Raw genomic sequence first — 23378 nt, 5'->3', positions numbered from 1 at the left:
GTATTAATTTACCCAGAATTTAGGAGACTGTTATTCTAAGATTACTATCAGTCCAATAGCAATACGTTACCTGTATATAATGCATCAAAGAGAATACAGTACACTAGGACTTCAGGTCTAGCTTTTTTCTGTTACAGTTTTAAGTTGTTTCCACTAGTTATTTGATTGTAGTGCATTGTATTTTTTTGACAAGAACTTTTATGCTCTGAGGCTGCAAGTATTAATCTAGCTAAAAGAACTGTAGTCTATGAAATTCATAGGTTATTTTGCCTTCAGTTATGTTGAGATAATACCATTTAAATAATAACAGGAATAATAACCAACTTAAACCTTTCTATATGTCAGAGTTTTAGTGTCTGTCTTTACGTGTACACACACACAGTTGTTTTATTCAACTTGATAAAATGTACAATTTGATAAGTCAAAAAATTATTTAGATTTAAAAAATATATATAATACAAATATAAAGTAGAAAAAGGGAAGGGAAAAGAATGAAACATGCCTTTCCCGTCCCATTCATTATATCCATAAATAATAAGAGTTAGCATGTATATATTGGCCGGTATTAACACCCTCTAAAGCAGAGCCATAACAATTTGCTTTAATGAACAAGTTCCTAAACAAGAATTTTTGCTAAAAATTATTAGCAATACATTTATAAATAATGGCTATAGCAAAAATACTATCAATAAAGTTCTTCATAAAACTTCTTCAAAAATTACATATTATATAGATTACAGTAAAATCATAGCTATCCCATACATTAAACGGTTATCAGAAAAAATAAATAGAATTCTACACCAATATAATCTTAATACTATTTTTAAACCACCTATAAAATTATTCAACTTCTTTGAGGATCCTCTTCCTCCATTGGCCCACCCAGGAGAATACCATATCCATTGCACCTATAACTTACCTTATATTGGTGAAACTGAATGTACAATTCCTATCCAAAAAAAAACTGATATTAAATGTAACAATTTTAGCGAAGCAGGCCTCTCAGATCGTGCTCTTAACACCCTACACCAAATTGATTGGAAAAGTTCTTTACATCATACAAAAACCTGGTATGAATGCAAATTTAAAGAAGCCTGTGAAATTTTGATCAACCATTCTAATCTTAACAATAATGATGACATAAAAATCCCAAGAATATGGATGGCACACATTCAGCCTATCAAATTTTCTAGCAGATTTGAATTACAATCCACCATCTAGATTGTAATGTAGTTTGTTCATTTGTATATATGTGTATACTCCAGATGATTTTAATGCAAAGGTTGAAACATCAAGTGATTATTTTGGTTTATATTAAATGGAAGTTTTACTATAATGTGGTAGTTGTTTCCATAATTTCTAATAATGACTGCTGATCACCATGTAACCATGAAGGAGGGAGGGATGCCTTTTCCTTATTTCAACATGAGAGACAGGGTTGTGAATATCTAAAATATGGCTTTGTATAGATTCTAATGCATATGAACAGCTGTACATCCTCATTTTCCATCCAGAAGAAAGTACTGTTTGGCACCTCTTTGGTAAACCAGGCTAGAGGAATTCGTCATTCCCTGTGGTAATGATTAAGGTAGAGTTTGTTGTTTGGTTTCTTATGTATAGGCACTGCATTAGGTTTTTTTTATATTTGACAAGAAATTATATTCTTGTTTAATTCTTTACCCAAATGCAAGCAAACAAAGTTTACAAATGAAGTATCTTCACAACTAGACTACTTGCATGTAGAGGTTGTTGACTTCACATCTGCCTCAGTATCCCATAATGCAAAAAACAATCTGTCCTGGTTGGCTGAGTGATTAAGGTATCCACTCTCCAGCCAAAAGGCTGCGGGTTCGAATCTTGATGTGGGCATGGTTGTTTGTGATTGTCTGTGAAAATACTAGTTGTGGTAATAGACACTAGATGATGATAGTTGGTGAATGGAGTGGTGGAGATGGAGAACTGTAGAGTAGGTGCCCTCCCTTGATGAGTCTTTGGACTCCCTGTAGGTGTTGCATAATAATAATGATAATTATGGGAAAGGTTACTACCCAGACTGGTTTTGAGACCTTTATTAAGGTTTCATAAGCAAGAGCCAGATCTAGAAAGATACTTAGGTTGAAATCATGAAGAAGTCATGTTTTTCATCTACAAGTAATAAAAAACAGGTATCACCTTATTATTGAAATACTCTTGATCAGAGATAGTTAAGTTATTTCACTTGGTTACAAAGTAAATTATATTTGACATGAAATTATATTCTTGTTTGATCCTTTATCCAAGTATAAACAAACAAGAGGTGCATGCAAAGTATCTTCATGACTAGATAAAAGGGAAAGGGAAAATACAAAATTATATATAGAGGTTGTTGACTTCACATCATTTGCCTCGGCATCCCATAATGCAAAACCATTTTTGGAATAGCCACTGCCCAGACTGGTTTCATCCTTGATGAGGTCTTATAGAGCTCTTATCAGTGGGAGCCAGACCCAGGAAGATACCAAGGTTGAATGCATGCAGAAGTGATATTTCCATATATATGTAGTAAAAAGGTGTATCCCTTTCCATAATGTTTTTGCATTATGAAATACAGAAGCAATTCATATGAAGTCAACAGCCTCTGTATACAAGAACTTAGTTTTGAAGATTCTTCATGCACATACTTTTTTGCTTATAATTGGGTGAAGGATTAAACAAGAATATAATTTCTTGTCACATATTATTCACTTTGTAAATAAGTGAAAATATTTTCTACTACATGAGGCTTTCTTCAGACGATGATGAATATTTCTTCTCTCTCTCACTTAATGTATGTGTGTTAGATAAATTGTAGATAATAGGCAGTTATCTGTAATTTCTGTTTCCCTTTTACTACTGCAAATGGGAAAATGCATATTTTTGTTTTCTCTGGTTTGTATGTTTATTTATACTATTCAGATCTTATTTACTCATTGCAACTTGTACTATACTTTTATTATTTTTTCTTCTTTTTCAGATAAGAATGCATCTGAATGTTTAAGAACAGCCCAAATATTACTAGATATTTCATGGGAAAAACTTAATATTGGTAATTGGAAAGATGTTGATATTTCTTGGAGATATCTATACTATTATTCATCTCTTTTTAAAGCTCTGTGTTTGTTACTGAATCCAAGTAAAGAACAACAGGTATACAATTTTTATGACTATTTATATTATCACAAACTGAAAGTTAATTTTTTTTCCCTTCTAGTTTCCAACATTGATAAAATTTTTATGAGTAATGAAATTGAATTTTTCTGGATATGCTTTTATTATTATTATTATGTGACACCTCCAGGGTGTCCAAAGACTCATCGAGGGAGAGTGTGCCAACAGCATTGAACGATAATCACCTTCCAACTACTAACCACACTCAAACTTGCTTAACTTTTTGCTGAGCCATTAGTAGCAGAGGCCCTACCAATCGCAATAAGTCTTTTGTTTTATATCTTTTACATGCCATATAAGAATTAAATTACAGTGATCTCTCAAATCTCAACTTCAAATAACTGAATCTTCACTTAATGAGCTCTTGAATGGTTAGGTTATTGTATGTCACTCAGCGTCAGGTACAACACCATGTAATTGTACCTTCAGTTATACAGCAAGCAAATTGATTTTCCACTGTATTCAGATAATTGAGGGATTTTAAATGTAGTGATGGTTTATGGCATATGAGTTGCTGGTCACTACTACCAAAATCATCTTACAAGATGATAATGATTGACCTTTATGTGTTTGTTGGTGTTAATTTTTATTCTCTTAAAACTATTTCGGTTTTATTATTATATATTTTATTTTTTTGTATTCTAATAATTTTCATTCTCCTAAAACTATAGTTAGTTACTGATAGCTAACTATAGTTTTAGGACAGTGAAAATGATCTTGTCTATCAAATATTTTTTATATGAATATTTAAGAATTTCTTATAAGAAACATATATCCAAGTAGACAGAAAAGTTTTTTTGATGATGAAGATTTAACTTGTGTTGGTAATGATTATTTTTTTTGTTTAAGTTCACTAATTTACATTGTATTACTATCGTACCTCTCCAAAGCATAAAAGGGAAGTTTTTTTTTTTTTTTTTGTGGTGAGATTCATGAGTCACACATGTTTAGTTGCAGGTTACTTATTTGATCTGTCTGTTAGACCTACCTACATTCCCAAGTAGTTCAGTAATAGGTGACTTATTGTATATTTATATGAAATATAAATGCAGTATAATTTCAAGCAGCTCTTGTTGGTTGAGTGGATATATCTTTGCTCTCTAACAAATATGCCTTTGGCAGAAACTCTTGACCTCAATAAACCACACTTCCCCTCTGACATAATTGAATTATTCAAATTAATCATTTATTTTGATTATTTCATTTGGAAAGGAAAAATATACAAACAGCTGAATGGTACTGCTGTGGGTTCCTCCTCTTCCCCCCCACTTTATTTGCTACATTTACCCATTCCTTCAGCTTGTGGGTGGTCTGATGCCTATAGGCTACCTGTGTGTTAAGTGTTGGGAAAAACTCATGATAAAATTTTAATGGAGGGAAACAGCCCCAGAAAATGATTAAAAATAGTATTTAATGGTTCCAATATTTCATCTTAGTTATAGAGACATCATCAGGGAGTACAAAATGAGACTTGTAACACACAAAGGCAGCACAAAACTAACTGAAACATGTGGACGAAAGACTGGAGTCCTAACTAGATGGGGGTGCCCTCTATGGACTTTCCCATATTTTGGAGTTTTATGCAACCATAATTATTTAAATTAGGCTGATTTTTTTTTAAGAGCACCAGCAGATTCTAAAAATGGTCTTTCTTTTAAGTTACTGTGATGATGCATGATGGTCTTTTTCCAATTAATTCTGTGAACTGTATCCAAAGCATAATCTTCAAGGTCAGATTGATCATAGTCATGATGTATTTTTTATTTTCTTCCATTTGGATAGTAGCTGATCTTCCTGTCTGTTCATAGTAGGCCAACTTGCAGGAATAAGGAACTCTATACACACCTGGGACTGAGATGGGAAGGAATTTTTCTTTAATGGAGCAAATAAGGGTAGCTAATTTTAAGTGGGACTTGAAAGTGGTACAAAAATGGTATTTCTTTTAAGATTCTTGATATTTTTGGATTCTAAACCCTCAAGTAAAACCTCTTCATAATTTAGTTAATTTGTCATCAAAAAGACTTAATGAAGCTGCTGTTAGCATCCTAAGTCTTGGCCACAATTTTGCCATTGCAACTCAATAAGTACTGGTACTAGACCTAATGTTCACCATGAAATACGATATCTGTAATTTAGCGCCTGAGATAGCTGATAACATTAGGCTTGACATCATCAGTTTTCTTCTTAGATCTTCACCTCCCAAACGAAATTGATCCCCTGCCAGCTCAATGTCCTCAGTAAACTACGTAAAGATAACAATATAGTCATCACTAGGTCTGACAAGGGAAGTGCTACCATTATCCTCAATGCCAGTGAATACAATAAGTAAATGGATATCATTCTTAGAGACCACTCCACCAACAGACCTTGAGATTTGTGAGATTATGATCTCACAAAATTGCAAATCAAGAAATTAAAAAGCCTACTCAAAAGAGTTTCTTCCTGGATTCCTGATATCACAAAAAAAAAAAAAAAACTGAAACCCTTCAGTTGCCTTCCCTCCTCCTCAGATATATAGCTTGCCTAAGATTCATAAAACCAATTCCCCCCCCTTACCACCCTTTCTCCCTTACAGCAGGAAGAATCAATGGTATAAATTATCCAAACAGTAAAATCTCTTGCCCCTCTTACTTGTCATATCACATCATACATAAAAAATTCTTCCCATTTTAAAAGCTCCATTGAAAATATAATTGTTAATGATACTTTGTGAGTTTGATATAATCTCATTGTTCACTAACATGCCCTTAAATGACATCTTATTGCTTTTAAAAAAGTTTTCCCCCTGATATTATTGACCTCTTTTCCTTTGCTATCCATTCTGGTTATTTCTCTTGGAAAGAACAAAATTTATAAGAGGGAGATCTCCCCTCTCATCACCCCTTTCCAATTTTTTATGGAAGATTTTGAAAAACAAACTCTTGACTCAGCCCCCCCTCTGAAACCATCTATCTGGTTGAGATATGTGGATAATGTCTTTATTGTTTGGTTTCATGGCCCAGACACATTAGGTATTTTTCTGTATCACCTCAATAGCATTCACCCTAGAATCCAATTTGCAATGGAAAAGAAAATTAAAAATAGTCTGGCCTTTCTAGATACCTTGGTCATCTGTCTACCTAATATTAACCTATCCTTATAGGAAACCTACTCACACAGGTAGATTCATTCACAAACTTTTCTATCATCTTGCTCCCTCAACAATATGGTGTCATAAAAGCACTAATCCATAGAGCTTATAACCTTTGTTCCAGTGAGACTTCTCTTGCTACAGAACTCAATCACATAGACCACATTTTTCTGTCTAATGGTTATAGCTCTCACAACATCAGAAATATAATTAATCCTTCCCACAATCCATCAGAAAGATTTTAGTAATGCTGTCACCATTCTCTATGTCCAAGGCACATCAGAAAAAATATCCAGAATCTTAAATACAATCTTTGTACTACTTTCAAGCCCCGCTTAAAACTGGCTACCCTTATTCACTCCACTAAAGACAAATTCCCTCCAATCTCAGTTCCAGGTGTATATAGAGTTCCTTGTTCCTGCAAGTTGGCCTACTATGGTTAGACAGAAGGATCAGCTACCTCTAAATGGAAGAACATAAAAAATACATCTGCAGTCATGACTGGTCAATCTGGCTTTGCAGACCATGATATACATGTGATTCAGCTCACAGAATCAATTGGAAAAAGACCATCGTGTGCCATCACAGTAAATTTAGAAGAGAAAGACTGTTTTTAAACAGTCTTTCTCTTCTAAAGGCTGATTTTTAAGAGCTGCCGCTCTTAAAAATCAGCCTAATTTAAATAAATATGGTTACATAAAACTTCTCAAAATATAGGAAACACTAATACTTCAAGATCCCAGTTTACATCCGACGCTGCTGACAGGTGTTCATGTAGGGTATCCCACCTAGTTAGGACTCTAATCTTTTGTCTACATGTTTCAGTAAATTTTGTGCTGCCTTTATGTATGTGTTACAAGTCTCATTTTGTACTCCTTGACAATGTTTATGTAACTGAGATAAAGCATTAAATAATATTTTTAATTGTTCCCTAGTGCTGTTTTACTCCATTAAACTTTTATCATGAGCCCATAGGCTGCCTACCTTCATCTTGTTACTTTCATCTGTTTTCTCAAAGATCGACTTCATCCTCTTCCTCATTGTGGAGTGTACAAAGTTCCTTGTTCTAGCAGTTTAACCTGTGGAGACAGGTAGATCAGTTAATATCTATCTTGAAGAACACAAAAATTACATTCATGATCATCCGCATGGCAAATCTGGAATGGTAGACCATGCTCTGGATACTCTGTTACATAGGATTAAATGGAAAAAGACATCACTATTACAAAAGTTGCTATAGATCTGAGAGACTATTTTTAGAATCAATATCAGTTATGAAGCACTCCACCAACCTCAACAAATATGGTTGCATTAATTTGCCAAAGGTCTGGGAGATAGTCATTCTAAGACCAGGTAATTGGACTTCTCCAAATTAACTTTATAGTAATCCGGCCCAGAGAGGGCACCTTGTTAGGCCATTAGTTTTGTTTCATTTACATTTGAATTGTTTCTAATGCTTTAGTTGAATGCTGTTTGATTGTCACAGTTATTATTTATGCTCTGAAGATGCCAGTTAGAAAACCAGTGAAATATTAGTATATTTCAATAAATTTAATTTTTTTTTTTTTTTTCGTCTGTTGGTATTGTTAATACCATGGAATGCTAGTTTGAATTCACTTAGTGTGAGACCACTTGAAAATTCCATGTTTGACTCTAGAGCAGTGCTGCCCTATTAGTGAAAGCACCATGCAAAAATTATTTATACCAATTTGAAGATATGCATCAGTTTTGTTGTTAAAAGCAACAAAAAAGCAACGTATGCTCCATAAATGGAATGCGTGAAGTTTTTAGAAGCATTCTTTATTGCATATTTCAAGTTTTATTAAAGTAACCCTAGCTATTAATGAAAAGTATTATAGCCCATACTGCCGTACATTATGGTAATTATTGAAGTCAAATAGCAATCTCTAATTCTGTATCATTTCTGTAATCATAAATTTCACCCACATTAATTCCAAATTCAGCACATAAAATATGCACTTTTAATCACATCAAACGAAAATGATCATATGAGTATGTTCTATTTCATGGCTTATGTCTTTTACTCCTAGCATATTGTAGTACTATAAGTATATGCATATAACTAGGTGTATACTTATTATCAGACTTATAATTGTTTATATACAATAAGTTTGACTTTCTGACTGATATCTTTATTGCTTTTATTAGAACTATCATTATGTCCATTTATTGTATTCAAATCACCCTTTCATTGATGCTCATTTTGTAAAAATCCAAGTATGCCAAAAGTCAGATCACATTTTATGAAATGTAGACTCATTTTTGGCATATGTACTGTAAATAATTATTTTTTGCTCTGATTTTTCCACTTCAGATAATTCAATTGAAAGCAAAATTTATATGACTAACAAATTTTAAAAGAGATCCTAAATACCAAATTCATTAAATTCCATCCAGCTAATGTGGAATTATTGCTATGACTTGAAATCATTTTGTCAATGAAAATAATTTGATTGAAACTAACATGGAACATGTGAACATACAATAATACCCTGCTTTATGTGGTGCTTCATATGATGCTTTTCAATTATGACCTATACCCATGTATATGATGCTGCATTTGCTCACACGATGATTTTAGTGATGACATGATGCTCTCGCAAATCAACCAATGCACAATTTCCATGGACTGTTTTTTATAGCAGGGGTGGCAAACTGGTGGTCCGTGGGCTGCTTGTGGGCCCCAAAGCAATTTCGTGTGGCCCCCGATGCCTCAAAGAAAGATTTTTAAAAAAGGATGGTTGCCTTTTATAAAAAAACAGAAATACCGTATTTACTCGAATATAACTCGCCCTCGCACATGACTCACACCTCTGTACTCTGATTTTACTTTATGAAAAAAGAAATTAAAAAGTTTTGCATGTACTGTACATTGCACATGAAAATAAAGTTTAACCACTTTCACTTCTGGATGATAACTCGCTCCCCATGGTAATAAACAACACACCTTTCCCAACTGCCATTATACTGCAGATGCAAGAAAAACAAATAGTTTTATTGTATCACTAAATAAAGTACAGAGACATTTGCTGTCTGTGTAATATATTTTTCAACATATGTAATATTTCTTTAGTGCGATTAGAGACAACTGGTATAAAAACGGCACTAACTGAGTCACATATACCCCCACACACACACACACATTAAAAACATGCAAAACTTTTTAATTTCTTTTTTCATAAAGTAAAATCAAGAGTACAGGGGTGTGAGTCATGTGCGAGGGTGAGTTATATTCGAGTAAATACGGTATTTCTGTTTTTTTATAAAAGGCAACCATCCTTTTTTAAAAATCTTTCTTTGAGGCATCGGGGGCCACATGAAATTGCTTTGGGGCCCACAAGCAGCCCACAGACCACCAGTTTGCCACCCCTGCTATAAAAAACAGTCCATGGAAATTGTGCATTGGTTGATTTGCGAGAGCATCATGTCATCACTAAAATCATCGTGTGAGCAAATGCAGCATCATATACATGCTGTTTAAACTTAAGCAAAACCATATGTTTCACCGGCAAACACAGTATCTAACTAAAATCTATTGTTTTTAGTTAGATGTGTGTGAATGTCCCACTAACTCAAACACAAAGCTGCAATAAAATTCATAAACATGTTAAAACTAAGACATATAGAGTGAATGTTGTTATGACAGTTTCAGATAATATGGAATTTGGTTGAAGAAAATTAGCGTTTCAGATCAAAAATGTCAGCTTAACTTTGTGTTTTGGTAATGCGATCTTTTGTTAATACCGCACCAATCATATCCACATCTTCATAGCTGCTCTATCTCTATTGGCCTGCCATTCTGTCTATTTTACGTTCTGCTTTCACTTCGCAGACATTCGTGAAGGGTGTTCATTAAGTATCTGAAATCTTGTAAATTACTTGTAATGTTTACTTGGAATAATGAGAAAGAAGATGAAATGCACACAAGGAAACCACACTCAAGGCTAGAAGTAGGCTATAATGAAGAGGAGCGTTTTTTTACTTTTAGAGGAGATCAAATTATTCCTAGAAATGAAAAATCATGATGTTGCATTTCTTAATGATCAGACATGGGTATAAGTTTTAGCATTCTTAGATATTAAGAACATTGGAATGATTTAAATGTCAAACTTCAGGGGAAAGATCAGTTAATAACACACATGTATGATGCACTGGCAAGTTTTAGATGCAAGTTAGTTTTGTTTCAAAATCATGTAAAAGAGAATATTCTAAATTACTTTCCTGTGTGTGAAGAGTTAAACAATAAGAATCAAAGTTTTACCTTTTCTCAATATTGTCCCAAACTATAAAAGATAAAAGAATTTGATAGGCGATTTAAAGATTTTAAGGAGCAAGAAGTTTTTTCGATTTTTACAGATCTTTTTTCTTTAATTTCGAAAAAGCTCCTATTTGTATTCAAATGGAACTTATTGATTTCCAAAATGATTCCATTCTAAAAGCGAAATACCAAGATATTGCTACGACATATACGGTTATATACAGTGTACCAAAAATATACAGTTATTTAGGTCAAAAATATCCAGAAATAAAAAAGTTTGTAGCAAATATTCTATATTATTTTGGAAGCACCTATTTATGTGAACAATTATTCTCATGTATGAAAGGTAACAAAACAGCCCACAGATCAAGATTAACCAACATCAACTTTTCTGCCATAATGAAGGTCGTATGCTCACAATCTTTGAGTCCAAATTTTGGCAGGCTGGTTAATAATAAACATTGTCAAGTGTTGTTTCCTGAATAACCCAAGAAAAAGAATTTCCATTTAATTATTCAGGAACAACTCTCTTTGAAAATAGGCAGAGAATGTGGTGTGTTGGCCATAAACTGGAAATGTATATATACAGGGTGTTCGGGATAAATTTGACAGTTTCGTAAGGAAAAAGAAAATCTTCTTTGTATCTATTAAATTTAATGAATTGACAAAAAAACATTACAGGCAGAGTTAATTACAATACTATCAACAAGATTTACTCAAAATAACCACCATTAGCATCGATCACAGCTTCAATTCTGCTTCGGAACCTCGAACAAGCTGATGCTACAGTCTCCCTGGGAAGGGCCGCAAAAACTGTTTTAATTTTATCCATTAACTGGGCTTTTGTATTACTGGAAGTGCGATTGGTGTCTTTTTCAACTGCGCCCCATACAAAATAATCCATGGGGTTAAGGTCTGGGGAGTTTGGAGGCCAAACATTTGGACTGGTGAAGTCGTAGAAATTTTCAGACAACCATTTTTGACTTTTCCCAGAGGTGTGGCAAGGGGCCGAATCCTGCTGCCATACATACGGCCTACCATTGGCTACCCTTGTTATCCAGGGCTTGACTACAGTTAGCAACTCCACGAACAAAGCCCGAATTCCAATGCCAGGGTTCTTCAACACCTGTTCCTGCAGATTTGCGAGGAATTCTGCTGTACGAACGCAATCAGATCGTCTGCTAGGGATCTTTCTTCTTGCTACATCCTCGTAGTCACCATTGCAAGTCTCTAGTTCATGCCTGATTGTTTTTACTGTATTCAGGGAGCATTGGGCAGCAGTCGTAATATCCTTATTTTGATGGCTGGCACGAATCATCATGATACAAGTTATTCTCTTCCATGATTCAGGTGGGTTCCAGCTATCCATCCTTTCTGACATCTTGTATATGAATGAAGAAGGGTCCAAACTTTTAAATGAAGAGAAGTGTGTGTTAATACATGTAACTTACGGAAAAATATAATTAATTATAAATATGTCAAATTTATCCCGAACACCCTGTATGTATATAACACTAAGATAGGAGTAAGAAATTATATAACAAATGAAAGAAAATTGTAAGACCTAACCTGTTATGTATAAGGGTCTGATAGAGAAATTATTTGATGTATTGAATTAATTTAAGAGCACCATTTTATGTGTCATAAGATAGCAAAATCTGTAAGCCAGAGTCCAAGGGTCACCTTTTGACCGTCCATGTACGGGGGGGAGAAATTATGAGAAAGAGAAACTAAAGCGCTTTCTAAAAAAACACACGCCAAAAGCACGTGTGACGTAGTGGAAAGAGCTGGATGCCGTGACGAAAACCCACGTGACTGCATTGGCGGGCATCGCGAGATACGAGAAACGCCGGGAAGAGCATGAAAACAAAAAGGTCAAGCAAACCCTACTCGAAGCTTTTTTCATTCCTGTTTCCTGACCTCTCGGATGTTGGTCCAGTCTGCACCTACGGAGAAGTTCCAGGCTGGCCGTGGAGGGTATGAGTCGTCTGCTACAGCGTATGGAATAGGGCTAGCTATTTCCTAGGACTAGGATTTTTTTCATCGCACGATATGCTATATTGTGCGATGAAAAAAAACCAAGTAGATGCCTTCCATTCTGGCTAAGCTCCTGAGCCATATCGCCCTTATTTTTGAGAATTTTTGAGACCCATATCGCTGAGAATCTGGCCGTGCAGTTGTCGAAGGTGACCAGACGAACAGCAGACTGAGAAGCCTTGATGCCCAGACAAGACAAAAGAAAGGAACGAGTATCATTTCAAAGACGGTAATGTAAACTCTTGTATTATATATTCACGGTTAAGGAATTGTGTGTTTACCAAAGAACATTTTGTGTAGTGGACTTATTATATGGAACGTTAGGAACTGCCTTCAACTTGGCATGAACCCATCTTTGTTTGGGAACTGTCTGCCTAGAAGGGCTCTATTTAATTTGTATGAATTAATTGTGTTGTGTTAAGTGATATAACTGGTGACCACGTGAGTGTAGAATGTGTGATAACTTGTGATGAGATAATGTTAGGTTACATATAGAGGTGGGCCAAGCAAATATGTTCATGTATTTCATTAGTAGTAATGAACCAGAGATCTTACTAAAATTTGATTCAGATTACCTAGAAATAAGACTTTCATGTATCATTTCTTTAATTAATAAATATGTTTCTTAGTACCTGCCTGATCTGGTTTAGTATATGAATTCAAACAGCCACTCATAAAATTATTATCGAACTTAGTGGAAAGAACCCACGTGTATAATTTAACAAAGCGGACCACGACTGCATGAAAGAATATAGTGAACAGAAGTTAGAAATTTACTGTAGTTTGGTTACTGTGTATCACTCTGAGAGAGCCATCCTGGATAAGAGTCTCATCTATCCTCGGTATTGGCTGGCGCAGTTAAAAAATAAATTTGTCAATACTTATCAGGTGGACTGTCTCAGAAGATGTGTTTAATGGCCGCGTCTCATTCTAGGACAAAGCCTTAATCATTAAGTATCCTACACGTGATTAAACTTAAGAGCGGCCAAAGATTTTGTTTGTTTAAAAGGGGGAAAGGTTTAAGAGAACAATGAGTTAAGTGTGGACTAACCTTAAAGGCTAAAAGGGACAAAATATACAAATAGAGGATGTAACACAAGTGTCTGGAAAAAAATAAAATACTGAAATTAAATTACTATGATTATATTATGCAAGTATATATATATATTAACCCGAAAATATTATTTTTCCCAAAAATATTTTCAGTAACATTTAAAAAATTCCCCAAAATATTGACCCCCCCCCCCAAAAAAAAAAAATATAGAAGTATTTTATTTCAACACAAACACAAAAAATTTCAAACTGACAGGAGGCTCTTTAAATTTTTGTGTTGGTTATTAATGAGAGTTTAGACTTTTTTTTAGAATGTATAAATATATAAATATTGATTTATTGAAATAAAATTTAATTTCGGTTTAATTTAGATTAAATGCTATCTATTGTAAATATTAATATAATAAAAATATTCTTTATATTATTTTTTTTGAGTTGTCATAATCATTATGCTATTATTTTATATGTTTTGTAATGACTTGAATAAATAAAATTTTTGTTATTAACTTTCCAATTTATTTATACTCATTTTTTCACTTCCCTTCGATTCTAATTAGTGAAGGTTTTTTTAGTCAAAATTTTTTGCGGCCCACTTGAGATACACTTTTATAGCAAATGGCCTGCGGTCCAGTTGAGTTTGAGACTCCTGGTTTATAGCATCATTGCTTGCTATATATCTGTTTGTGTTTTGGCATTTTGATTCTAAACTGTTTATAACTATTATTTTATTCTGCTGTTGTTATTATAATGGCAGATAACATTCAAAGAGTAAGGGTGCCATTGCTTCCTTGAAATTAAGATGCATAAGACTATTACATTACATACTAAGATTAAAATTTTTAAATCGAGACAATGGTATATTGAACACTGAGATCAGTCACAGGTTAAAATTACCTTATACTCCTGTTGTTATGGTTGTTTAAAACAAAAGATAAAGTTTTTAGCAAAGTGAAAAGTGCTACATTAGTTAATGTTACAGTTATCACCTACAGTTTAAACCTGACAATCTTATTACCAAAATTGAAAAACTTTTATTAGTGGAGATTGATGACTAAACTGGTTACCATTCAACCAACTTAGTCATCAATGAAGTTCCCTTAAGCCAAACTATTCAGGATACTTTTTTGTTTGGGAAAATTATTCTAAATTTTTCATTTATGCATCTCATGTAAATAAATGCTTTATTTTTTAATTTATACACATATATGACTGCTTAAAAATGTTATTAAACTCTTAAGAGAGAGAGGGGGAAAAAAAAGGCAAAGGCAGTGATTCACTATGTGATGAAGTCTGCTATAAGTCTGTAACTTTACATGCCATATCACCAAGGCATGCCTGCATTCTAGTGCCTATCCTCAGTGGTTAATGATTTTCATTTCCCAATATGAGGCCACTCTGCATTTCTACAGCAGTTTCAAGTTAATCCTTACTCTACCTCCAGTACAAATGTATTGTCGGTTCACAACATTTCATCAGTGGGATTAACATTAAAAAATATATATATATTATATTATATTAAAATGTACATACAGCCATCAAAGAGTTTTTTCTACATATAATTTGAAACATTCCCCTCCTCCTGCAAATAATGTGAATCAGTAGCATAACTGTAGTTTCTTTCTTTTTTTTTTTTTTTGTCTTATGTATAATTTATATATTGCAGCATGCATACACTCAGGAAAGATTAGACACAATACTTTAATTAATCAAATTAGATTATTGTAGACTATCAGCAATACTCTACAATAATCAAATCAAAACTGCAGTGACTGTTATTGAAGTATTACATTGAAAAATAAACATGGTTCAGTGTAATGAATAAAATTAACACTGCGTGATTGCTTTACCTTTCATATATCAAAACTTTTGTGCTAAAAAAATACATATAATTTTTGAACCATGAATATAACATAATCTTTAGAACATTGTGTATGTGTAATTTATTTTTTATGTGTGTATAATATATTTTAAAATTTTAAAGTTGATGAACATAAAGAGTTCTACATATAAGTAGAGTAAAACTGCTGGAATATGATTGTGAATGTCTGAGGTGTGTATTTAATGCATCTATAGCATTTTGTATTCTCTTTTACAGATATAATCATGGATTTCAAAGGTGACATTACTGAGTGGCAAAAGGGGTGCCATTATTTTTGGCTGAGAACATGGACATTCTTTGCAAGAGATGGCGAAGTTTGTTGGAGTGTCTGAATCCACAGTCAGTAGTGTCCATTTACAGTGGAAAAAGTATAGAAGCTTCATCATAGGCAGAGCAACTGTGATAGAAGCTCTATGATGACAAATCAGGATCACAGGTTCTGATTTGTCATCAAACAGCTAAACATTTCCAGACACTCTTCAAGAACTTCTTCAACAGCGCAATGCTGGATCCAGTAACTGGTTTTAGAATGAACACAACTGAGAGAACTGCATGAGTTGTGCATTTTTCAGTCGTGCTGCCCAGATACATCCTAAGTTAACAACTGTCCAGAAGAAAAATCACCTTGCTTGGGCAAATCAGCATGCCACTGGACCAGTGGAGATGAATAATATGATCTGATGAATATAAATTCTGCTTTTATATTCCAGTGATAGCCTCTCCGAGGTCATGCGAAGGTTGGAGAAGCATTTTACCCCAAATGTGTCCAAAGAGCTGTGCAAAAAGGAGGCGGCAGTGTCATGTTTTGGGGCTGTATTTCAAGTGCTGGAGTTGGCCCATTCATTTAGGTGTCCAATCACATGAAACCAATGGATTATTTACCACTTTTATGAAGTATTGCCATTTGTCCAGTTTTTGGAACAAGATGGACACATAGTGGATAGTTTCAAGATGATAACTGTCATGTCCATTGAGCTGGAATTGTGCTGGATTGGTTTGCAGAACATGAGAAAGACTTTCCACAATCTCAATTGGCCAGCCAATTCACCTGATCTGAATGTTATTGAAAAAATCTAGGACTTGTTAGAAAAGGCCGTAAAAAAAGAAATATCAACACCCTGCAAATTTGGCAAAATTAAGGACTCTTTTAATAATTTTTTGTCTGGTGTGTTTATATGTATGTATATATATATATATATATATATATATATATATATATATACATGCATATATAAAATTTAAATTCATTTAGTTTGAAGCTTATAATAAATTAAGTAGATTATAATATGAAAGTGCAGGGTGATTCAAAAGTTGCACACATCAAAGTTGAAGCTGAAGTTGCATTGAAGTGTTTCAACTCTATTTATTCATTTCACCTATAGATGGCATCCCAGGACTATTGGCCACTGTTGTGTAATTTATCAGCCATGTGTTGGGTATTGGGCATCCATTGCATAGTTTTGTTTATGAGGAAAGCAAAATGGTACTTTCCATATGTTTATATGTATGTGTATATATATATATTATATTATACATACATATAAATGAGTTGTTATTTTGGAATGTTATTTTGCTTGTCGTTCCTACGCATGTGTCGTTGAAGAGTTTTGTCAGAAGTATTCTGACTTTGTTGTTCCTCAAAATTTGACAATTATGAGATTAATCAAATGCTTTTGGAAAATTGGATCAGTTACAGACAAACAGCAGAATGGAAGACATTCCATTTTGACTGAGGCTAAAGTGACTGTGGTATACAACATATTCTAACATTCGTCTTCAGAGTGTTAGAAAACTATGCATAGACAGGTATGTCATATGGCATTGCTTGGAGAGCCACCAAATATTTAAAATTAATTGTTTGGTGGCTTTTAAAATTAGATGGCAACAATTGAGGTTTCGTCCATACCATGTTCACTCGGTTCAGGAATTGAAGCCACTGGGAAAACAGGTTGTTTACTGGAGATAGTTTTGATCATTTGTTTTGAAGAAAATGAAGTTCGTGTGCTGGACAGTGTTTTCTTCAGTGGTAAGGTGTGGTTCTACCTAGGTGGATGTGTCAATATCCAAAATAACAGAATTTGGTCATCAGAAAATCCTCATGCTTTCCATGAAACATTCTTGCATTCTCTGAAAATTAGAGTGTAGTGTGGTGTGCAGTATCACAGCATCACATAATCTGATCCATTTCTTTGAGATGCCATTGAACTGTACACTGTACCATGACATCATCACCCAGTTTGTGGTTCTCTCTCCTTGAGATTAAAGAATGTGATTGTTGTTGTTTTTTAGCAGGATGGTGCCACTTGCCATACATCAAATGAAAGAATGCAATTTTTGTAAGAGATATTGGTGACAGATTAATTTTGAAATGACTCTGACCCCTAAGTTTGCCAGATTTGTCACCTCCAGATGTCTTCTTCTGAGGTTACCTGAAAGGTAAGGTGTATAAAAATAATCCTCACACAGTTGATGAACTGAAGATGAACATCACTGACACAATCAGAGTAGTCAAATTCCATGCTTCGAAGAGTTGCCTCCAATTTGGTAAAAAAAACCATGTGCCTGTGTTTTCAAGAATTAGGCAGCCATTTTGAGCATTTGTTTTAGTAATGTTATTTATTTTTGCCTTTGTAAAGATACAGTTATAGCTTTGTTTGTAATAATTTAGTTCTATAACGTTTGTCACTAATATTGAAAAATTCAAGCTTATTTTATGTGCGCAACTTTTGGATCACCCTGATCAGTCTGGTAGAAAAATTTTAATATCTACAAAGATATTATGATGTTAATAAAGATGTCACAGTAGTGACTTTAAGACAAGTGCTATAGATGTCATTGACTTTTCTTAATACAAGAAACATAGAGGATAAAATTTGTCTTGGTATTATAAGTGTGGCTCTAAATTGAATGTTGTTATTGATGCACAACTTTTGTTTGACAGGGTTATTAAACAGTGCACAGCCTACAAAATTTGAAGTGTTATAGCCAATTAATTAAAAATAAATAAAATAAGATAAAAAAAATGTGAGGACTTTGAAAATAGCAAAAAAACAAGTCCCCAAAAAGCATTGATTTTTTTTCCCTTTTTCTCCTCGCTCTAAGTGAGTGACCAAGATGTTGAGTAGTCTGTGGAATTATTATTATTATGTGACACCTCCAGGGAGTCCAAGAACTCATCGCAGGAGGGCACTCTGCTTTGCTAAATACATCTCACCCTCTCCACTACTACTTCATTCTCCTACTATGAGACTACTACCATCAATGTCATCTACTACCCATCATCACTGATAACAGTATTTTTTGTCTGTAAATTGCATGTGTTTTGAAGGCTGATGTATCTGTATGTGGGATGAAATACCTGAGTTGTTTCCAGGAGGGAAAACCCTGTTATCCCCGTATGAGATTCGCTAACTCACCTTCAAATGATAAAGTGCATATAAGGAGTCCCCTCATCATGAGAATTGAACCCAAGTCTTTTCTAATCGAAGGATGCAATGTTTCCCTGTTCTTCTAGTTGTGCTTTGGAGGCAGTCTGTAGCACAAGTGGAAGAACAGTTCGCTATGGCAATGGATTGAGAGCTTGTGGGTTGCAGAAGTTGGTTGATAAACAGAAAAGAGGAGATATGATACAAATATTTAAGTTAATAAAAGGATTTTATAGGTTTGTAGAGGAAATTTTTCAGTACTTGGCTAGAGAGGATAGAACAAGAAGTCATCCCTAGAAATTGAGTAAGAGTGTGGTTATCAAGGGTGTGAGAATGAATTTTTCACCACTGTAGAGCGGTGAATGAGTGGAATAGGTTGCCTAGTCTAACTGCGAGGATTTGTTGGTGAATGCATTCAAAGAGAGGTGCAATAGATATTGTGTAGATAGTGGACTCCATGAAGGTTCTTGTGCAATAATAATAAATTTTATTATTAATGGAGAGCAGCATTGCAGAGCTGTAGTAGTTGAAAGTAAAATGCTGCCGACACCACTATAGGCTTGCATCATTTAACTAATTTTGACAGTTTATTCCTTAACAATATATTCCTTTACCTACTTTGCTTAAAAAAAATAACATCTGATTTTAAAAAAATCTTGTAAAAATGTGAGTAAAGTTTGGAGCTGCTTCTGAAATTTATTCCAATAATTATTAAAAATAATTATACTAAAATAGATGTTTCTGAATTGCAGTGTTCTTGTGTTCTAGCATCTCCATTTTCTTGCTGGAACACAAGAAAATATTTGTTGGAAACATCTCCAGTGGCTGGGCCACATAGCTAGATCAGATAACTTACCTAAATTAGCACTAGAGGGCTTGACTTCTGGTAAATGATATCAGGGATGACCTAGATAGAATTTATATTAAAAAGCAGACTAATTCTTTGTTCTCTGCTTTATTAAGGATATCCCAAGACAGAAACATCTGGAGAGAGTATGTTAGGACTGTCACCTTTATAGTGCCCCAACAGTCTACATGGACTGTGGGTGAAGAAGAATTGCAAGTAAGCCTGGTGCTTCCTCAGTACTTGGCTCACTTTTTTACATTTTTTTAAAATTTTTTATATTTATGAGGTGTTTTATGAGATATTTACATTTTCTTATTTATAAACTAGTAATAAAAATATGATATATCAATCATATGCAGAAATAGTTTTCATTTGGTTAATGTAATATATTTTAATTGTTGAGTTTAGGAAGCTATAAAGACATGTGACATGGGAATTCTTATGGGAGCACCAGTACTTGAAAACATCCTTGCACGCATTGCATCCGCATTAACTGTGGAGGAACAAGCAGATGATTATGGTTCTCAGAAAGTAAGTATTTAATATCATTCTTGGTTATTTATATTTCTGTTGTATTCAGCTAGCATAAATAAGTGGATTTTTGTATTATAAATGCTTTTTACCACTCTTTTTTGATAAGAGATATTTACTTCATTTCATGGATGAAAGAAGAGAAAAATGGCAATTAAAAATAATTGCAATTGCATAGAAACAGTCTTAAAAAATGAACTCTGCAAAAAAAAAAATCTCTAAAATTGTTTATTATTATTATTATTATGTGACACCTCCAAGGAGTTCGAAGACTCATCGAAGGAGTCACCTAATCTACAACTCTTTGTCTCCACCAACTACAGCAAACTGCAACTACCATCATCATCTACCTAACGCCATCTGCTGCCCACCACCACCACTAGTATTTTCACAGACAAACATCCATGCCCATAGCCTTTTGGCTGGAGAGTAGATATGCTAACCACTAGGCCAACCAGGTGGGCTTGTTGCAGATTAGTTTCACAAGTTAAGGGGAAAAAATATTCCCATACCTTACAAGGGTGGTCTGAAAAGTTCTCGGCCTCGACCATAGATGCTAACTCTATTGGTATGATTTTTTTTTTTTATACGTTGGTACATCTGTCATAAGCATCCATATGAAATTGTAAGTCATTCTATCAAGTAGTTTGTTTTATACAGCTGTCTGAAGCAAAAGTGTTGTCTGTATCCCTTGAAATGGATAAAATTGAGTATTGTGTGCGATTATAAAATTCTTTGTAAAAGAAGGTTTAACGGTGAAAGAAATTCATTCAAAGTTCACAAAAGCTTATGGGCACTCTTCTCCTTCGTTTTCGACAATTAAGAAATGGACTACCAAGTTTAAATGTGGCCCTACCAGCCTTGAAGATGATCCACATGAAGGACGTCCAAAAAGTGTAACAATACCAGAAATCATTGATCAAGTGCAAGATATGGTATTGGATGACCAGCGAGTCAAAGTGTGTGAAATTGCTGAGACCATAGGCATTTCAAAATAACATTTAGGATATATTTTGCATGAAGAATTGCAAATGAAAAAGCTTTGCACAAGATGGGTGCCGCGCTTGCTCACAGTAGATCAAAAATGCACTCGCATTAAAATCTCTGAACAGTGCTTGGAGCATTTGAACAGGAATAAAATTGATTTTGTGTGTCAATTTATTACCATGGATGAGACTTGGATTCATTATTACACACCAGAATCCAAACAGTGGACAAAAGCCGGTTTGTTTAGCACCAAAGAAGACAAGGTCATGGTATCAGTGTTTTGGGATGCTAAAGGCATTTTGTTTATTAATTATCTTGAAAAGGGTAATACAATAACTGGAGAATATTATTCCGATCTTTTTTAACCAGACTAGACGAAAAAATTCATGAGAAAAGACCTGGTTTGCAGAAGAAAAAAATCATCTTTCATCAGGACAGTGTACCTGCCCACAAAAGTGTTTTAACAATGGGAAAATTAAGGGATCTGCACTATGAATTGTTAAAACATCTATCAGATTCCCCAGATTTGGCTTCCTCTGACTTCTATCTCTTCCCAAAACTAAAACTCTTCCTCGCTGGTCAGTGTTTTTCTTCAAATTAAGCTGATTGCAGCTCTAGAGGGGTATTTTGCAGATCTTACCGAGAACCACTACAGGGACAGTATAATGGTGCTGGAGCATCACTGGAATAAATGTATTATTAGTCTTAAGGGAGATTATGTCGAAAAATAAAAATAATTTTGAAATTATAAATTCGTTTTTTCATTGTTAGGCTGAGAACTTTTCAGACTGCCCTTGTACATTGAAGGCATGAATCCGAAAAGTGACTAAAACATTAAAACAAGAACTGACAATAAACTACAATATAATAGCTGATATTTTTGTAAAACCATGAAAGATAAATGATTCATATAAAACTATCCCCCAGAAAATTCAGTATGACTATTTTGTGACATTGGAACATATATATTCTGTTCCAATGTCACATCTATATATACTGTTTAAGTTTATAATAGTCCTTTCAGGTTGATCTCAGTCATGCTAATGAATAGTAAGATACATGAAAGAAGTGATGAAATTAACTTTAAGGATAGATAACATGTCATTAAATATCCTAATAGCATGTATGTTACATTCTTAATATTTAATGCATTTTTTTTCTGTCATTATATACTGATACTTTCACATAAGTGTAGTTTATTAATATTGAAATCAATAGAACTAGCAGAATATCAGATCATTCATGTAGATGGGATATCGTAGGATTCATATAGATGCATGATTCATCTGTTTTATAATATACTAACTGGCATTTGCTGTTATCATGTCTGAGAAGGAGTTCATGTGGATCATTTCGACAGGTCATATATTTCTGTGGAAAGAGCTCATATTTTTCATACTTCAAATATTTTTAAATGTTTTATTGTGTAATTGAAAATAATATTTCTTAGAAATTTTAATAGTTCTTTTCTGTTGAAAATAAAAGTGTGCAACCCTAAATATTCTTTTATTTAATTTTGCATGTTTGTAATTGCATTGCTATAAACAAATCAGGTTACTTCATTCATACTTGTACAAAAAGAAAAACTATCGATCGAAAAGACGTGATATCACTAATGTAATACAGTATTTATATTTCAAGAAAAAAGTTCATTTTTTTATTGTGTAAAATAATCCTTACTATAACTGAAATTTCTTGTAGATACTGTGCTACCACAGATGCGAGACCCCTCAACACTTCTGCGCATGGCAGAAGAAGGCAGATCGGTCGATTGGTAGAGCCTCTGCTACTAATGCTTGTAAAAAGTTAAGCTAGTTTGAGTGTGGTTAGTAGTTGGAAGGGATCCAATCGTGCGATGCTGTTGGCACACTCTCCCTCGATGAATCTTTGAACTCCCTGGAGGTGTCACATGATAATAATAATAATAATAAATCCATTCTAATACTAGGGTAATCGGCACGTTTCGTGGGATGAGTGTTTATTATTATACATTGGAAAATTAGCTTTTCTTTTATGAAAAAATT

General features: G+C 33.9%; 1 protein-coding gene across 2 annotated transcripts in view; it reads left to right on the top strand.

Annotated features, from left to right (window-relative positions):
- LOC150092373 (lysine-specific demethylase 8-like) overlaps positions 1-23378 on the top strand; it is a 101569-nt gene that overhangs the window by 14183 nt on the left and 64008 nt on the right. For both annotated transcript variants that reach the window (XM_090415011.1, XM_090415010.1), the window contains exons 3-4: positions 2993-3165; positions 20245-20367. In XM_090415011.1, the coding sequence (XP_090271137.1) occupies positions 2993-3165; positions 20245-20367 (296 nt within the window). The remainder of the gene's footprint in view (positions 1-2992; positions 3166-20244; positions 20368-23378) is intronic.

The sequence above is a fragment of the Typopeltis vanoorti genome, chromosome 26 (genome assembly GCF_054136105.1).
Source record: "Typopeltis vanoorti isolate ZY-2024b chromosome 26, IOZ_Tvanoo_1.0, whole genome shotgun sequence".
Taxonomy (NCBI): Eukaryota; Metazoa; Arthropoda; class Arachnida; order Uropygi; family Thelyphonidae; genus Typopeltis; species Typopeltis vanoorti.
This window is presented reverse-complemented; position numbering and strand designations above follow the sequence as displayed.